At 41.3% G+C, this 17,226-nt stretch overlaps 1 protein-coding gene across 1 annotated transcript in view; it reads right to left on the bottom strand.

Annotated features, from left to right (window-relative positions):
• The window catches only part of TRIO (trio Rho guanine nucleotide exchange factor), a 5,137,669-nt gene extending 5,123,383 nt beyond the window's left edge, over window positions 1–14,286 (bottom strand). The window contains exon 1 of the mRNA XM_044065600.1: window positions 13,983–14,286. Coding sequence (XP_043921535.1) covers window positions 13,983–14,052 — 70 coding nt within the window. The 5' untranslated portion in view covers window positions 14,053–14,286. The remainder of the gene's footprint in view (window positions 1–13,982) is intronic.
• Window positions 14,287–17,226: the final 2,940 nt, after the last annotated feature.

Raw genomic sequence — 17,226 nt, 5'->3', positions numbered from 1 at the left:
TTTTTTTTGGGGGGGGTACCTCCTTTTTCTCTGAACCTTCTTGCAACTTTTTCTCTCTCTGTTAAAAGTTTGTTAGTAGTGTTTATTTTGCTTCTTGTAAAAGAATCCTTAGGTTTAACAAACTAGGAGGAGGATTAAAAACGTTTTGACAGTGCTACAACTTCTCCCTTTCAAACTATTTGAGGACCCGAGGAGCAGAAGGACCAAACAAAACCTCTTTATTCAGAGGCGAGTTTAACATTTCAGATTTAAAATCATCTCTTACTATACAACACCCTCCCAACTGCTCGTGTGTCAAATTCCTCTTCAAAACAATTCAAATCTCTCCTAAAATCTCACCCATCAAAATCCTGGCTCTGCCCCTGCCTTCCCCCAGATTAAACATCAGCTGAACTCCCACCCTCCCAACTGCTCTTGTGTCAAATTCCTCTTCAAAACAATTCAAATCTCTCCTAAAATCTCACCCATCAAAATCCTGGCTCTGCCCCTGCCTTCCCCCAGATTAAACATCAGCTGAACTCCAACCTCACTTTCATTATCCTTCTATAACTCAGCATGATTGCTCTCTAACCTAACATTTAACACTGTACCTCCACAAAAGGAATAATGTACACTCTCTCACTATGTATTATATATTGTAAATACTACATGTGTGCTTACATCTGTACTGTAAACTCAACAAAAACTCCCACTGATGTAACTCTTATTCAATTACTTATTCACGATTAATTTTTAAGCAATAATTGTCTGAATTGCTATTTTATGTACAAGTCAATGTATATACCTGAGTATATTAGACTGTATTGTTGATTTTGTAACCATCATTGTATAACTTGGAGCTTTTCTCCCCGGGCCTCCATTGAAAACAAGCACTTGCCCAGCTGGACCTTCCCGGTAAACAAATGTAAAATAAAATAAAATAAATAAATCTATTCACGCACCATGGCAAACCAAGTCTTATCAGAAGCAGAAGATGTAAAAGTAGCCAACTCCAAATCCAGCTCCAAACAAGTGGAGTACCTCAGAGTTCAGTCCTGGGACCACTCTTGTCTGTCATCTACTTATCTGATGTACAGGGCAACACTAAGGGACTCTGGCTGATAAAGTTCGCAGATGACTGCAAACTGGGAGCCATTACTGAATCTCCAAATGTGGATATTCTACAAAAGGGCCTTACAGAAACAAATGCCTGGTGCCAGAGCCATGGGCTCAAGCTTAATGTCAAGAAATGTACAGTTATCCACTTTGGAAAAAAACATGTAGCCATGAATTACCACATAGGTGGCAGTACACTAAACATCATAAGTGTGATGAGAGACTTAGGGACACAGGTGGGCAGTGGTCTCACCTTTGATAACCACATTGTCACAACAGTCAGGAAATCCTATGTGGCACAGAAAAAAGGAGGTCATTGTCCCACTGTAGTAAGAATCTGTGTGTTCAACATCTTTGTATCCTGTATAAGAAGGGTTAAAATGTGAAACTGCATTGCGTGCAAAGAAATAAGCTAAAATGAGTTGTTTTTCTTGTAAGGAATTTGCTGACCAGAAAGGAATGCACAGATGTTACCTTGGTCCAGGCACAGGCCTATCTTGGGACTGACCTCTGACCAAGGAGGAATGCATAGAGGTTACCTTGATGTAGGCACCAACTTATCTTGTGTCTGACTATTGACCATCTAAGGCTCCAGTGAGTCAATTTATAGCCTTGACTGAAATTCCTTGTCTAGTAACCAGCTGCTGTGTAGGTGTAGAAGAGGGTATAAAAACCCATGCAAAGTGTACAGAAATTAGACTGCTGACATACCAAGTACTTTGTGGCAGGTCTCCATGCATGTAAAATAAACCTTTTTTTGCTTACTTAATCTGCGTGATTCTTCCAGTATATGTTAAGAGTGTTAAAAATCTTTTAACATTTCTGGCGCCCAAGAACGTGGGGCCACCTCTTCACGGTATGAATCACATAAGAGGAACTGAAAAACCTGTACAGGAAGGGGAGAACGAATCTCGGGCTCCCTTGAACGGAAAGACCTCCGACGAAGAAGTCGTAAGTAGAGACCAGTCACTCTTAGATTCGATCCGTGGGACGGTGACGAACGAGGGCGGAAGATCCGCAGTAAGGTAAGCTTTTTTATTTTTAAAAGTTTTTTTTAAGGGACTAGTCATAAAGGAATTTCTTTTGTTTAAAATTTTACAAAAGACCGGTGGAGATCTCAGGAAAAAGGAAACAGTTTTTCTTTTAAATAAGAAAAATGGGAATAGGAAGCAGTTGTTGTGTTAGTAAGGGCTGCTTAAATAAAAGGACTGAGGATGAGGAATATATGTTTAAATTACATCCGAAAAACTTGAAATATATGAAAAAAATGGAAGAAAAATTATGGGTTTAGTGGTACCTTAAATAGATCAGAATGTCAAAATCTAGTGAGAGACCTGCGCAGGGACACAGGAGGTGAGGTTAACAAACAAAAAAAAGGTAGGATTTCCTCAAGCACAGAAATGGTTATAAGAAGCTAATAAGAGATACAAGGAACAATTTTCAAATAAGGGAAGTAGTGGCTCGAGTGCAAAAGGTGCATTTTTTGTCCACAAAGAAGATGACGAAACATCTATTGTCTGTCGTAAACCAACAGCCCCACCCTTGTATCCTGACGTCACTGAAGACAGGGTTAGTCCACCCCAGTATCAGGAAGATGACACAGAGAATCAGGATAAAACTGTACCCCCTAGTGGCTCGAGTGCAAAAGGTGCATTTTTTGTCCACAAAGAAGATGACGAAACATCTATTGTCTGTCGTAAACCAACAGCCCCACCCTTGTATCCTGACATCACTGAAGACAGGGTTAGTCCACCCCAGTATCAGGAAGATGACACAGAGAATCAGGATAAAACTGTACCCCCCCCCATAGTACTGACAAAACAAGTAGGTAAAACCCTGGGACTCAGGAGCCGTAATATAGATACATCAGAATGGACACAAAAGGAAGCCAAAGTCAATTTGGCGTCCACAGAGTATCCTCTTATAGAAGTAGCAAACCCACAGGCAGGAACACCCGGTCAAGGTCCCACTATTTTAGTTTACTGACCTTGGACACGGGAAGACATCCGAAAAGCTGTGGAGGGCATACCACACCCAAAATTAGACATGACTAAATTTTGCAATGACATTGCAGGTATGATGGAAAGTTACAAAATAAATTCCGTTGAATTGCAACAGGTAATATGACAAATCTTAGGACCAGATTGGCACTTAATTTGTGGGAATTGGGATCCCTTGACTAGGGCAGATAAGTAAACCACGTGCTTTTGGTTCTGAAACATATAAGACAAACACAGGATTTGCTAAAGCGTATTATGAAACAGTGGAAGCCTAGGGCAGACTGGACTTGTATTAATCAGTGTGTACAAGCTGAAGATGAAAAAGTAGATTATTTACAAAGACTTAACCAGTGCTTTGACAACCACAGTGGAATAGAAAAACCACATAATCAAAAAGAGGATTCACCTTATGAACAGCAACTAAAAAATGCCTTTTTAAAAGGGTGCAGAACTGCAATTAGTAACTTCATTCAAAAGCACATGATAGACCATAGGACGGCACGTCTGCAACCCCTACTGGAGTATGCAAGACATGCAGAAAAATATCTTGAGAAAAGGAAACAGGCTCAAACCTTTGCAGTGAGTGCGGATGGGACACTTATGTTAGTACACAATCCGGCCAACAGAGGTAGAGGAAGGGGACGAGGTAGAGGCAGAGGGAGGGGGAATGTAGGACATTCTGAAGATTACGAAGGCAGACAAAAAAGAGGGGAATGTTTTAAGTGCAGTAAGAAAGGGCATTTCGCAAGGGATTGCCGGAATCCCGGAAAACCCGCTGCTGCTCCAGAGCATAGTTCAGCATGACTATATGATGGCAGCAAGGATGAACCGGACCCAGGCGCCGAGGTCGACTGGCAAGAGCCAGTAATGCAAAATGAGGATGATTTTGAGGATGCGAATGAAGAAGGTAAAGGGGAATGTGCAGGATGGGAACATGAGATGACTGACTTTTCAGAAAAAGGTGAATATCAGGTTGTTAGTCTGACAGCTCTAGCTACGACTATGCAGTTAGAAGTACAACCAGTAATTATATTACAGGTTGAAGGGAAAGACATAGAATTTCTGTGCGATTCAAGGGCTTCCAAAACCTTACTAAAACATACTGCATTGCCATCCAATGTGGCTACTGATGACTATGTACTAGTCAAAGCGGCCGATGGCCTCATTTATAAGGAACCTTTGTCTAAACCTTTATGGTTTACGGACCCTGAAACTAATCAAACTATCAGATTTCGAGTGATTATCTCCCGGATTTGCCCTATTAACTTATTAGGAAGAGATTTGATGCATGTTTTTGGAATAGCAGCAGTACCAACTGCATCAGGAATCTTGGCTAAGCGTATGGCAATCCAGGATGAAATGTTGCAGGTAGGGCATGGGGATTTACATTACTGGTATAGTAATGATCTTATTGAAACAGGACCACAAAGCGTGGCCAAAGAGTTAACGAATCTAGCTTTGAGCAAACACGGTACGGTTATCCAGTTACCAGAGGCTGCCACACAACTACACTGTACAATGTATTACAGAAAAAATGTGGGACCCGATCCCAAGTATGAAGAACAATTTTTTAAACATAAGGTGACTAAGATTCTATTACAAAATCTTTATTGGGACAGAGCAGGGAACTCCGCAGTTACTTGTAGTCTCACAAGAGACACGCAACAGCTTTTTCGGAATACTTCAATCCCACATGTATCTGTGATTAGGGAAGAACAAGTGGCATGGTATATACTTGGGAAAAAGGTTACCGAGTGGTCAAAACTGACACCGGAACAGCTGGCAGTTAATGGAGTTCAGGTACAGAAGTTGAATTGGGTAACTCAAGCCAGACCAACAGTACATCTTCGAGAAGATCGGTTAATACAGACAGGCGGCATGCCATCCTGACTATGCTTTCTGACCCCACAAGAAGAATTGAAGCTGCAGGCATTACCAAAATCCTTATGGTCCCTAAGGCAGCATGACATTGGGTTAATGAGAACAGCAGGACAGGTTAAAATAACTCCAAAATCCGATTTTAGACCTCATAAGCATCAGTATCCATTAAGTAAAAAGGCAGAAGGCGGCATTTTACCAGTGATCACAGCTCTACTGAGAGCTGGGGTTTTAGTTCCATGCACAGATTCACCGTGTAATACACCCTTGTTCCCAGTAAGGAAACCAGACGGGACATGGAGAATGGTACAGGATCTGCAGGCTGTGAATGCTGCTGTAGTGCCAAGGGCTCCTGTGGTCCCAGATCCATCTGTGTTGTTAAATGATATCCTTCCCACGGACAAGTATTTTTCTGTCATTGATATCAGTAACGCATTTTTTTCTATCCCTCTACAGGAAGATAGTAGGTTTTGATTTGCCTTTACGTTTATGAGCAAGCGGTACACATACACAAGACTGCCGCAGGGATATTGTGAGAGCCCTACAATCTTTTCGCAAGAAATGTCGACCAACCTGGCACAGTTTCAACCAGAGCATGGCTATCATCTACTATTGTACGTGGACGACATCTTACTGGCTGCACCCACGGAGGCTGTCTGAGAGTCCGAAACTATTCGGTTGTTGCATTTTTTGGCGAAAGAGGGATATAAGGTAAATAAATCTAAATTACAATGTTGTAGAACTGAAGTACGGTATCTAGGCTATACCATTTCAAATGCTGGTAGACAACTAGATAACTGTAGAAAAGAAGCCATTTTACAGGCACCGATGCCTAGTACTAAAAAAGAAATTATGTCATTTTTAGGAATAACAAACTTTTGTCGTAGTTGGATTCCCAATTATGCAAAGGAAGTCAGTCCACTTTCAGAACTTATTTTTGCGCTTCCCATGGCAGCACATTACGCGCTGCAATGGACAGATAAGGCAATACAGGCATTTACTAGGGTAAAGCAACTGATAGCAGGATCTGCATCACTTAGCTTCCCTGACTATACAAAACCTTTTGTTCAGACAGTAGATTGTAAGCAGGGCTTTATGACATCGGATCTGCTGCAAACTTATGGGGATAAGTTGAGACCATTAGATTTTTATTCTAGTAAATTGGTCACAGTGGCACAATCTTTGCCACACTGTGTACAAGCTGTAGTCGCAGCCGCACAGGCTGTGCAAGCGTCTGCAACCTTAGTTTTATTTCATGACCTCACCTTACGAGTACCGCATTCTGTCGCGATAATACTACTACAGGATAAAGTTACCTTTCTCTCTCCTAGCAGACACTTATCCTGCGCATGACAACATTATTATCAGAACCACACATGACCATTGAGCGATGCACTACTCTTAATCCAGCCACGCTGTTACCTACAGCTGATGACGGTGCCCCTCACGTGTGTTTAGACTTAATACACTCTAATGTCTTACCAAGACCAGACCTTAAGGACCAACCTTTGGCAAATTCAGATTGGACCCTGTTTGTAGATGGGTCAGCACGTAAAAATGAGGCAGGTATCACACAAGTGGGTTATGCAGTCACAACTGAGACTAAGGTATTAGAGGCAAAACCTCTCCCCAGGAACCTGTCCGCACAAGCGGCCGAATTGATGTACCATCTCCAAGGATAAGGCAGTTACTATCTACACAGATAGTCAGTATGCTTTTTCTACGGTCCATGTCTTTGCACAGCAATGGAAAAATAGGGGAATGGTTACGGTCTCAGGAAAGGAAATAACCCACAAGGATTTAATCCTTAGCCTCTTACAAGCTGTCCAACTGCCATGGGGATTGGCCATCTGCAAGTGCGAAGCACACACAAATGCCAAGGATCCAGTATCACTTGGAAATGCACTAGCTGACAAAACTGCAAAAAGTGTAGCCTTAACCTCTACTTTTGCACTCGAGACCACACAAAAGGAACTTCACCCTACAGATAAATTTGATCTACAAACTTTACAGGTAATGCAGGAACTTAGTACAGTTCAGGAAAAATAGCGATGTGTTAAATATGGGGCTATTCAAAAGCAGGGAGTTTTCGTAGGTCCAAATGACAAGTATGTTTTGCCAACAAACCTTTTTAGGTATGCCTCATTAGTGATGCATGGCCCATCTCATCTGGGCCCTGCTGCCATGGTTCAAATGATCCAGCGAATTTTCTGGACCAAGGGCTTTATAGCGTACGCCAAACGATTCTGTTTATCGTGCCTGCTTTGTGCACGATACCATGGTGGTGGGGTGCGGATCACCCCAGCAGCTTTCCCGCTGCCTCCGTTTCCATTTCACACAATCTGTAAGGATTTTATCGAACTAACTCCTGTTCAACAGAAGCGATTTGTGTTGGTCATTATTGACGCCTTTACAAAATGGGTCGAAGCTTTTCCGGTAGCACACCCAGATGCCCTGTCGGTAGCCAAGGCCCTTACAAATAATATTATCCCTCATTTTGGGCTACCTACACGCATCTATTCTGATAATGGTACACATTTTGTAAACCAAGTTATTCAAAATCTGGCTGCCGTTTTTCAGATCGACTTCAAACACCACTATGCCTACCACCCACAGTCAGCAGGGTTGGTTGAACGCCATAATGGCATTCTCAAAGGCAAGTTACGTAAAGTCATGGCCGAGACATCAGTCTTGGATAAACTGCTTACCTCTAGCACTCCTGTCCATGCGTACCACTCCCACCTCAAAAAGGGGTCACACCATTTGAACTACTATACGGGAGACCTTATTACGTCCCGCAGTGGCAAGGTCTTTTGCCTGCGGAACGTGAGGGGGGTGAAGAGATAGCAGATTACATGAGGAAATTGCTGACCAGAACTAACACTTCTCTAACGAATGATTGCTTTTCAGATCAGAAGAACAACAGGATCCTGGAAGTGAAGCCTGGCAAGTGGGTTTGAATTAAGATTGTCAAGAGGAAAACCTGGGCCTCACCTAAGTGGGAAGGACCATACCAGGTTTTGATCGCAACGCCCACAGCGGTCCGAATAAAGGAGCGACCATCGTGGATCCACCTGACACCTTGCAAAATTATTAAACAGTTTGAGCTTGAAAAAAACCTGATTTCCCCTGAGGAGCACTGAGTAGTAGTTCTGTCTGTATGAACTTTTTGACTATTGTAGCAATGCAGAAAAATACCGGAAGGGAGCAGCCCTTCCCACAAAGACATTGCAAAATCATTTTGTTACTAGTAAGTGTGAGTGTTGTTTTTTTGTTTTGGCCATTTTTATTTTCAAACGAAACTAGCCAAGTGAAGAGAGACGAAAATACAGCTTGGCATCCACCCTTTAATACGTACCAAGCTATTAAATATGCATATGCTTTGTCTTTTAATGTCTCAAACTGTTGGATAAGCACAGCTATCCCTACTGTACATGGTGGTCTGATGTTAGGTACAGTCCCTTTGGGGGCAAATGATACATGGACTAATTTACTATTTGAAACTTCAAAAGTAGCCTTAAAGGACAAAATAGCATTACCCCTCATGGGTCGCCAGAATGGAACTGTATGCTTCCAAAGAGGGGGCAAGATTAAGGTTGGATGGAGTCAGTATAATGTAAACATAATTCATAACTGTACAATAGATGGACACTGTGCAACGAGTTTCAAGCCCATAAAAGTGCTTATAAATAGTACAGGGCTTATTAATGACACAAGTTTCTTTGAAAAAATTTTATCTGTGTATGATAGGTTGTTTAAAGGGCTGCAAGATAAAGGAAATCATTCGGTTCCAGTCAATATTACACTTAAAGTAAATGATTGTTATTTTATCTGTGGTAGGAAAGCATACAAATGGTTACCAAGGAATTGGTCAGGCAGTTGTTTTTTGGGTTATTTAGCACCAGCTATAAGACATACATTTTCTCTTCCCCAAGGTAAAATACGAAATGTTCGTGCTGTTAATAAACCTGTTAATCCTGTAGGTAACGTTGATGCATCCTGGATCTATCACCACGATTTGGCCCATAGTAGCAGCAAGGGGCTGTCACACATGGACTTGGGCGATGATATTATTTCTTGGGCTGGTATTCTTCCAGCTTATGGGACAGTAAAATCTATTTGGGAGCTCAGAAAACTGTCAAAACTGTTAGAAACTCTGAGCAATGCAACTTTTTCTGCACTAGAATTGGTGACGGATGAGTTAACTGCAACGAGGACTGTAGTGTTGCAGAATCGTATGGCGCTCGATTTCACCCTAGCGGCGAAAGGAGGTACTTGCGCTCTTATCCAGGAGGAGTGTTGTTCTTTTATTCCAGACAATGAGCATGATATAGACAGTCATTTGGAGATATTACAACAAGTTTCTGAACTTACAAAACCAGGACAGAATCCATTGACTGACTTTGGTTTGGGAATTGGGGAACAGTACTCATGAATGTCTTAATTGCTGTATGTGTTGGTGCCATTATATTCCTACTGTTGGGTTATTGTTGCATTCCTTGCATCCGAATGATAATATCAAGTGTATTGTCTGCCAATGCAACTAAAGCTTATTATTCTGAATATACAGAAAATTAATCATGCGAAAGACTGTATGAATAAAATGTATTACTGGTGATTCTAAGTGTTGTTAGGGGGGAATGTAGTAAGAATCTTTGTGTTCAACATCTTTGTATCCTGTATAGGAAGGGTTAAAATGTAAAACTGCATTGCGTGCAAAGAAATAAGCTAAAATGAGTTGTTTTTCTTGTAAGGAATTTGCTGACCAGAAAGGAATGCACAGATGTTACCTTGGTCCAGGCACAGGCCTATCTTGGGACTGACCTCTGACCAAGGAGGAATGCATAGATGTTACCTTGATGTAGGCACCAACTTATCTTGTGTCTGACTTTTGACCATCTAAGGCTCCAGTGAGTGAATTTATAGCCTTGACTGAAATTCCTTGTCTAGTAACCAGCCGCTGTGTATGTGTAAAAACCCATGTAAAGTGTACAGAAATTAGACTGCTGACATACCAAGTACTTTGTGGCAGGTCTCCATGCAAGTAAAATAAACCTTTTTTTGCTTACTTAATCTGCGTGATTCTTCCAGTATATGTTAAGAGTGTTAAAAAATCTTTTGACACCCACTGTACTCATCCCTCATTAGACCCATTAAAGAGTGTAACGCCCTGTTTGGTATGTACCTCACAAGACATCTGCAGCAGCTGGAAAGGCTACAGAAAGAACTCACTAAAAGAATCACAGGCCTAAAGCAGATGCCATATGCTGACGGTCTAAAAAAGCTCCAGCTATATGTGACATATCGTCTACTCAGAGGCAATCTCTGCTTAACATACAAGGCCATGTCAAACCCTGAGCTGTTGGGACATGCTCCACTTAAAGAAATCCCAATCTGTCAGAGCCACATGCTCCAGGGATCTAAACCTTGCCATCACAATGAACAAAACATGCTGGAGAGATAGGTTCCTGACCCAAAGACTCCCCATACTCTGAAATAGACTGCCCATATATGTCAAGCAGAGCACCTCCTTGGCCATCTTCAAAAGGAACCTTGATGATTGGATGGGAGATAGAAAATTCACTCCGGGGGATCATGTCAGTTGTCTTGCTAGACAGGGGCCCAGAAAAGTGAATACTGTGGTAAGAAATATCCAGGGAATTGTTATGGCTAGGCTTGTATAGGCCCCAGGGCCGATAGCCTAATACCAACCTATGAACCTGCTGCCATGGACACAAAGTCAGTATAATCATAAGAACACTAATGAATATTAAGCTACCTAGGAAACAGAAGCAATTAAACTCAAAGATGATTTAATTTCTGTAGAAGGAAGAGAGGCTTTTATGTTTCTCATACTGTCTAAAGAAGCCAGCAAATGTAAACATATGAACGTGATAATTTAGGAATCGACCAGCTCAAGTGGCCGAAGAATAAACTCCCCTCCCAAATCTGTCAAACGTTTGCCCAACATATCATAGCGATTAGAATTAAATAATTTCTTGACGTAACAGGATGCGAAACTTGAAATAACTGCAAAGTCAATTGTGGGATAAGAAAATATGTCTGTAACTGCCATTAGTCTATCTGCCTTCTTAGGGTCTGCAGACTGACTTGACTGACAATAATGTTGAAGGGAATGTCAAAATAACCTTCAAAGCTGATAAAAGAGGAGGAACAGCAGCAGGCGGAGGAAGTTCCTATAGTAAAAAAATATTAGTATTTCTCTAAAGGAGGAAGCAATATCAAAATTGTTTCCAGTGAAACTTTTCCTCTTCTCCAATAAAAACAACATCTTCTTAATCCTACAAATACCTTCAGAATAAGACACTTCCTTTGTAGGAAATGAAGGAAACCCTTTTCTCAGAGTCAGAATTGGGTACTTGAGTAGAAAAATTAAACCAAAAAGGAATACGAGAAGGGGATTTATCAGACAGAATACTTAAGAAACCGAGAAAATTGTCTTACTTTCTACAAAAACTGCAGTCGCTAACTATTTGAAGTCTACAATAACCTTTCAGCCAATCAAAAAAACTATCAAGGAAAATTGTCTTAAGATTTAGGTTACGATTTCTCTTTTTTAAGAGCATCCCTAGAGGGGATGAATGGCACTTCACACCAGGGACCAGGTCTCTCAGCCTGGCAATGCAAGGATCCCTGCACAGTCCTCAGAGGCAAACAAATGTCTATCTTAAGCCCTGCAAGGGGAGATTAACAGCCACAGAGAATGTGGTTGACCTCCAATCCAAAGTGTCTAAAGAAACTACACTAGGAGTGGGGGAAAAAAAAAAAAAGTGAATGGTTTGAGGGACCAGTAATGGCCGAAGCGGAGTCACCAACCAACAGGGGAGGCACAGACTGAGCCCCACTATGAATGGAAGTATAACTTGCAAGTTTGTTTTGGTTTTTTGTTAACTCAGAAGAAGAAGAAGAAAAAAAAAAAAAACGGGACCATTATTTTACAACATGGTTCAGAGACTAATTCCTAGCCAGGTTGCGTCATTAACAGGTAAATTGTCAAAAGAAATGTTAAGCACAAACACACACATACACTCAACTAAATAAGTAATTCTAATAAAATAAATAACAGGTTTAACCATAAAACTGCTTATAATAACAAGTGTTGTCCAACAACCAGCTTGGGTGCAGGTCAAGAGCAGCAGTCTGTACGTACAGCTATGACTACTGCTGCAGTGATGATGATGACCATCATCATTATTAGTAAATGTGGCAATTTAGGAACAAACTGTTCGTTATCTAGCATATACTTTTGACACCACAATTAATTTTCCCAACAAAGGCTCGGAGTTTATCATAACTCAGTAAACTCTAAAAATACTCGGCGAGTTCATTACAGAAGTCAACAAAAGATCAAGCAACTCCTGCCAACCAGAGACGGTTCTATGATGCATAGCGGCTATTAAGTAAATTGGGTGGATTCATAGATTATTACTAGGCTAACTGCCCTCATGAACTACTTTAAGCTTAGCCAATTACCCCCAGTGAGAATCAAATACTGCACCTTGTGTTTCTAATGTAATCACCTTAACCATTACGCTACCCTCCCACCAGGGTTGTTGTTGTGTCTTTCGGATTTTCCCGGTTAGGAGTCGCCACAGTGGAACTCCGGTCCACTAATAATTGGCAGTTGATTTTTACGTACCGAGTTGCCAGCCCTGACGCACACCCTTCAACGAAGGTACGCCCATTCAGGCATGTCTCCACGCAGAAGACGCTCTAGTTGAGAGTCGAACCGGACTGCGTCTTACTGTCACCAGGATAAAGAGTAAAATTTAAAAAAAATCCTTGTTTTACTTCAAGCGTGATCATCTTAATAAAGTTGTGGGATCAGTCTCTTGGGCAGACTGACAGCGAAATATCTGGAATTTTGGTCTTAAATACCATTCCAGTAAAATAACTTATTACTCGTGCAGCATGGGGTTTGTATATAAACATATCTCTTAGCCCAAGAAATCTAGGCAAAGCTAAAAGGAGAGACAAAGTCCCAAAAATAGGGACAGGTTTTAAATACTGCTCTAAAACAAAGTTACTAAAGTTTTAATACGTTTTGTGTTAGCATGCATTTTATGAAATGAAGCCTAAAACTCAAACATCAGTTAGTATGTAGTGACTTACACCCCCAAATGGTAAGAATTTTATGAAGAACAGACCAATGGTCTGATGAAAAAATCTGGGCATTCTTCTTAAATATGAACAGTTGAGTGTTATGACAATAAATTAGACGATAATATCGCGTTAAACGGTAAAAACAATATTTATTCCAGGTCTTAAAAACATGGATAAAAAGCATTATTTTGAAAACTCACACCCTAGACATCAAAACTTATTACACAATTAAATCCAATACAAAACATTTCACGTCTCAACTCCACAGCAAAGTGCCGATCGGTTGGCGACTGCGCTACATAAAACAGCTTTCATTCAACTTTCACTTGTACACTAATACGTCATGACTAGCCACATGCTCACCCTGTCCATATATAACCATAAAATTTAGCTCCAGGACACTAGAAAAAGAAACGTAAATGCAACTATTGCAGACCTTCTCATATTCAATCACAACAGAAGTTGTCTGACATACATAAATTCCTACCTTCTCTGCTTGCTTTCACAGCTTGGCAGCAAAGCTACCAGCATTACCTGTTCTATACGCCCAGACCATACATAGAAAAAAAAAACAACCAATCCGAAACAGCAACCTTTACAAAACAAAGAGAGGAAATCCGACTGAACAGCCTCTTCTAACATACAAAATGTAAAAGAAAAATAATCATGTCTAAATTGCAAAAGACAGCACCCAGATGAGCTGTCGATGCAGAGAATAGAGCGACTTCCGTTTTGTACAGGGATTCACAACCTCTCCTCTCCAACCTATGAAGAGCGATATTTATACTGAACTTCGCAAAAACAAAATGCTTTATAAAATCAATGACAAACTCCTAAATACAAACACAGATCACTTCCATAATAAAAACAAAACCACTACCTTACCGGATTTGAAAAATGCTGCTATGTCGGCCGCGTCCTTCGCTATTTCCTCCGCTCCTTCTCCAGCACTCATGGCTTCACTTCAGACCCCAATAGTAATCCAAATGATGAGAATGAGGAAAAATAATTGAATGAGGAAAGAAAAGGATAAAATCCAGAAAAGGATAGTATAAACCAAACAGAATAAAGCCCAAATATCAACCGCAGTTATTATCCTCCATCTTGAAAATCCTTAGAAACTCAATTGTAATACGAACAAAGCCGAGGCAGCACTTCGAGAATTTCCGGAAAAAAGGAACGCTGTATGGCAAGGGTAGGTAAAACACAGAGAAGTATTACAACAGCTGCAGCATAACGTTGGAGCAGGTGGTACTGCCACTCCTCCATTTACTGTGGAAGCAAGTTTGAATAAATGCTGGTTTTGTAATAGTTTTGTGAGTAGTGGTATGTTTAAGCTGCAATGGGAAGGTGAAGGACTGATAGCGCGACAATGGCATGAAAGATTACAGTACGAATTGTCTGTTTCTACGAAAATGTATTACAACCTGTTAGCAGTACTCTAAGCACCGCGTTGAGGATATCTCTATGAGAGATCTCCTGCGAGCATTGTCGTAATGCAAAATGAGCACCGTGGATACCTAAGTGGCCTGCGAGTATTGTGTTTTTTTTTTAAATAAAACTACTTCAAAAAAGTTTATCGCGTGCAATGGTGTCGCCTTTAGCTAGACAATCAGTATATTTAAAGATACATCTCCCCATGTACTGCACATAGTCATTGCTTTTGCAATTTAAAATATACTTTTTTGTAGTTTTTTTTTTGCAGTAGCATGTATTTTAAAATTATTTTTTTTACTGTTTAGTAAGGTTTGCTTTCTATGATTCAGGTGCAAGAAGTAAGTTAAGGATCACTGACTTAGTGACTCCTGGTAGCATACATTGGTGTTGACACCAGCATTGTCTCCCCTTGCTGTCAAGCAGGCAGCATCTCTCCTAATCAACCCCAAACTTCATAAGCGCTTCCCCTTCAGCTCGCGTTAAAAAGCACTTGGATGGATTTAACACCTTTAACTGTCTAGTTGAAATGGTTCTTCTGAGACAATTCAGCAATTGTCTCACGTTTATTGACAACCACCTACTACGATGTCACACTGTGTGAGCAATACAATTATTTAATGCTATCCGAGGCAAAACGCTCTCTCACTTGAAGGTGCTGTAAATAAGAAGTATGCTATCAGAACGACACTAATCCTGTCACGCAGAAATAAGATCAGCGATTTAAACATACAATTACAAAGAACTAAGTACCCTCAGCTACTTCAGAAACATAGAATGTGGGCAGTACCTGCCTTGAAACTTAACATCTAAAAGTCAGAGTATTTCAGTTCAAAAACCTGTAGCTTAACACAAACCTCTACACAATCCAACATCTAATTATAGGTGACTCGTATGAGACACACTGATGCCCCACTCTTCTACTAGGCTAATGGCCTGGGGCTTTTACAAGCCTAGCCATAGGATTACCCTGGCATGGTGCCACCTGTCCTTAGTTCATAGGTAGGTACTAGGCTATTGGCCCTAGGGCCTATATAAGCCTAGCCAAAGGTACCCTGGCTTTCGCCACCCAAGAAAATGTTCTGTTTATTGTGGTGATGAGGTTTAGGTCCCTAAAGTGTGTAGCTCGTAGGGATTGGGATTTCTTTAAGTGGAGCATATCTAAAAGCTCTGGGTTTGACATAGCTTTGTGTGTTAGGCAGAGATCGCCTCTGAGTAGGCAATATGCAACGAAGTAAAGCTGCAGTTTTTTGAGACAGTCTGCATAGGGCATCTATTTGAGGCCGGTAATCCTCTTTGTGAGGTATTTCTGTGGCCTTTCCAGTTGTTCGGTGTTAAGTAGACTACCACCTATGTGGTAGTTCATGGGTACTGAGTTTTTACCAAAAGGAATGACAATGCACTTTTTGGCATTGAGCCTGAGGCCATGACTTTGACACCAGGCATTTGTCTCAGCAAGGCCCTTTTGTAGGATGTCCACATCTTTTGGAGTTTTGATTATGGCTCCTAGTTTGTAGTCATCTGTGAACTTTGTTAGCCAGCGTCCCTTCGTGTTGGCCTGGAGATAGAAGTAGATACCAAACAGGAGAGAACCCAGGACCAAACCCTGTGGGACTCCACTCGTGACTAATCAACAGTCTAACTTGGAGTCAGCTACTTTCACACTGTGGGGGTCTATCTGTGAACCACCTAGTGATACAGGGGTTTATGCCAAGCTTAGTGAGTTTTTCTATGATTCCTGAGTGGGGAATGGTATCAGAAGCTTTGGCCAGATCAAGGTAGGCTGTATGAACCACCTTGCCTTCATCCACAGCACTGGTGACTTACCCAAAGAAGTCAAACAAGTTGTGCAGGCATGATCTGCCCTTCACAAAATCAAACTGTGTGAGATCCAGAGTTTGGAGATTCCCTATATCCTTGTTTATTAGGTCCATGATGATGCTTTCTATAGATTTGCATATCAGACTCGTCAGGCCAATGGGGCGATAGTTCCCAGGGTCTGTAGTCGCACCTCCTTTGTGGAGAGGGATAAGTGTAGCAGTGTGCCATTCGGCAGGAACAAAGCCTCAGGTGAGGCTGTGATTGACCAGAGCACACAGGTGAGGTGCCAGTTCACTCTGTAGTTCATGTAGAACACAACCAGGGATATTGTTAGGTCCCATAGAAGTTGTATTTTTGGCCTTGGACAGTGTTGTTTTAACCTGTGCAGCAGAAATACTGGGTGCCTAGCAATCTACTGGTGTTGTGATTGGTCTTTTTTTTGGGGGGGGGGGTAAAGTTGGCACTGAATCTGTCGGCCAGTATACTGCCAATATCTATTGGCTCAGTATAGGAGGTACCATTGTGCAGTAGCTCAGAGCAAATCTGGGTATTGCCGTGGAGATTCTTTACATAACTATAGAAGGCCTTGTGGTTGTCTTTACTATCTGCTGCAATTCTGTTGTCATACCTAGCTTTAGAATATTTGACGAGGGATCTCAATTTTTTGTTGAGGCAGATAAGGGAGTTTTTCCAGTCTTGGGACTTCACCTTATTCCGCATCAGTTTCCTTCTTCTGTTGTAGAGTTTGTTTATGACAGGGGAACCACCAGCCTGGCTGCCTTTTTTTTTTTTGGAGGAGAGTGTCTTGGTTCTATTGGGTATGGTGAGATCCATGCATTTGTGTACGTGTTTGTACAGTGCATTGGTGTATGAT

The sequence above is a fragment of the Protopterus annectens genome, chromosome 3.part0, assembly GCF_019279795.1.
Source record: "Protopterus annectens isolate FY-2018-M chromosome 3.part0, PAN1.0, whole genome shotgun sequence".
Taxonomy (NCBI): Eukaryota; Metazoa; Chordata; order Ceratodontiformes; family Protopteridae; genus Protopterus; species Protopterus annectens.
The sequence above is the reverse complement of the archived record's forward strand: the minus strand, read 5'-3'. Positions and strand labels throughout refer to the sequence as shown.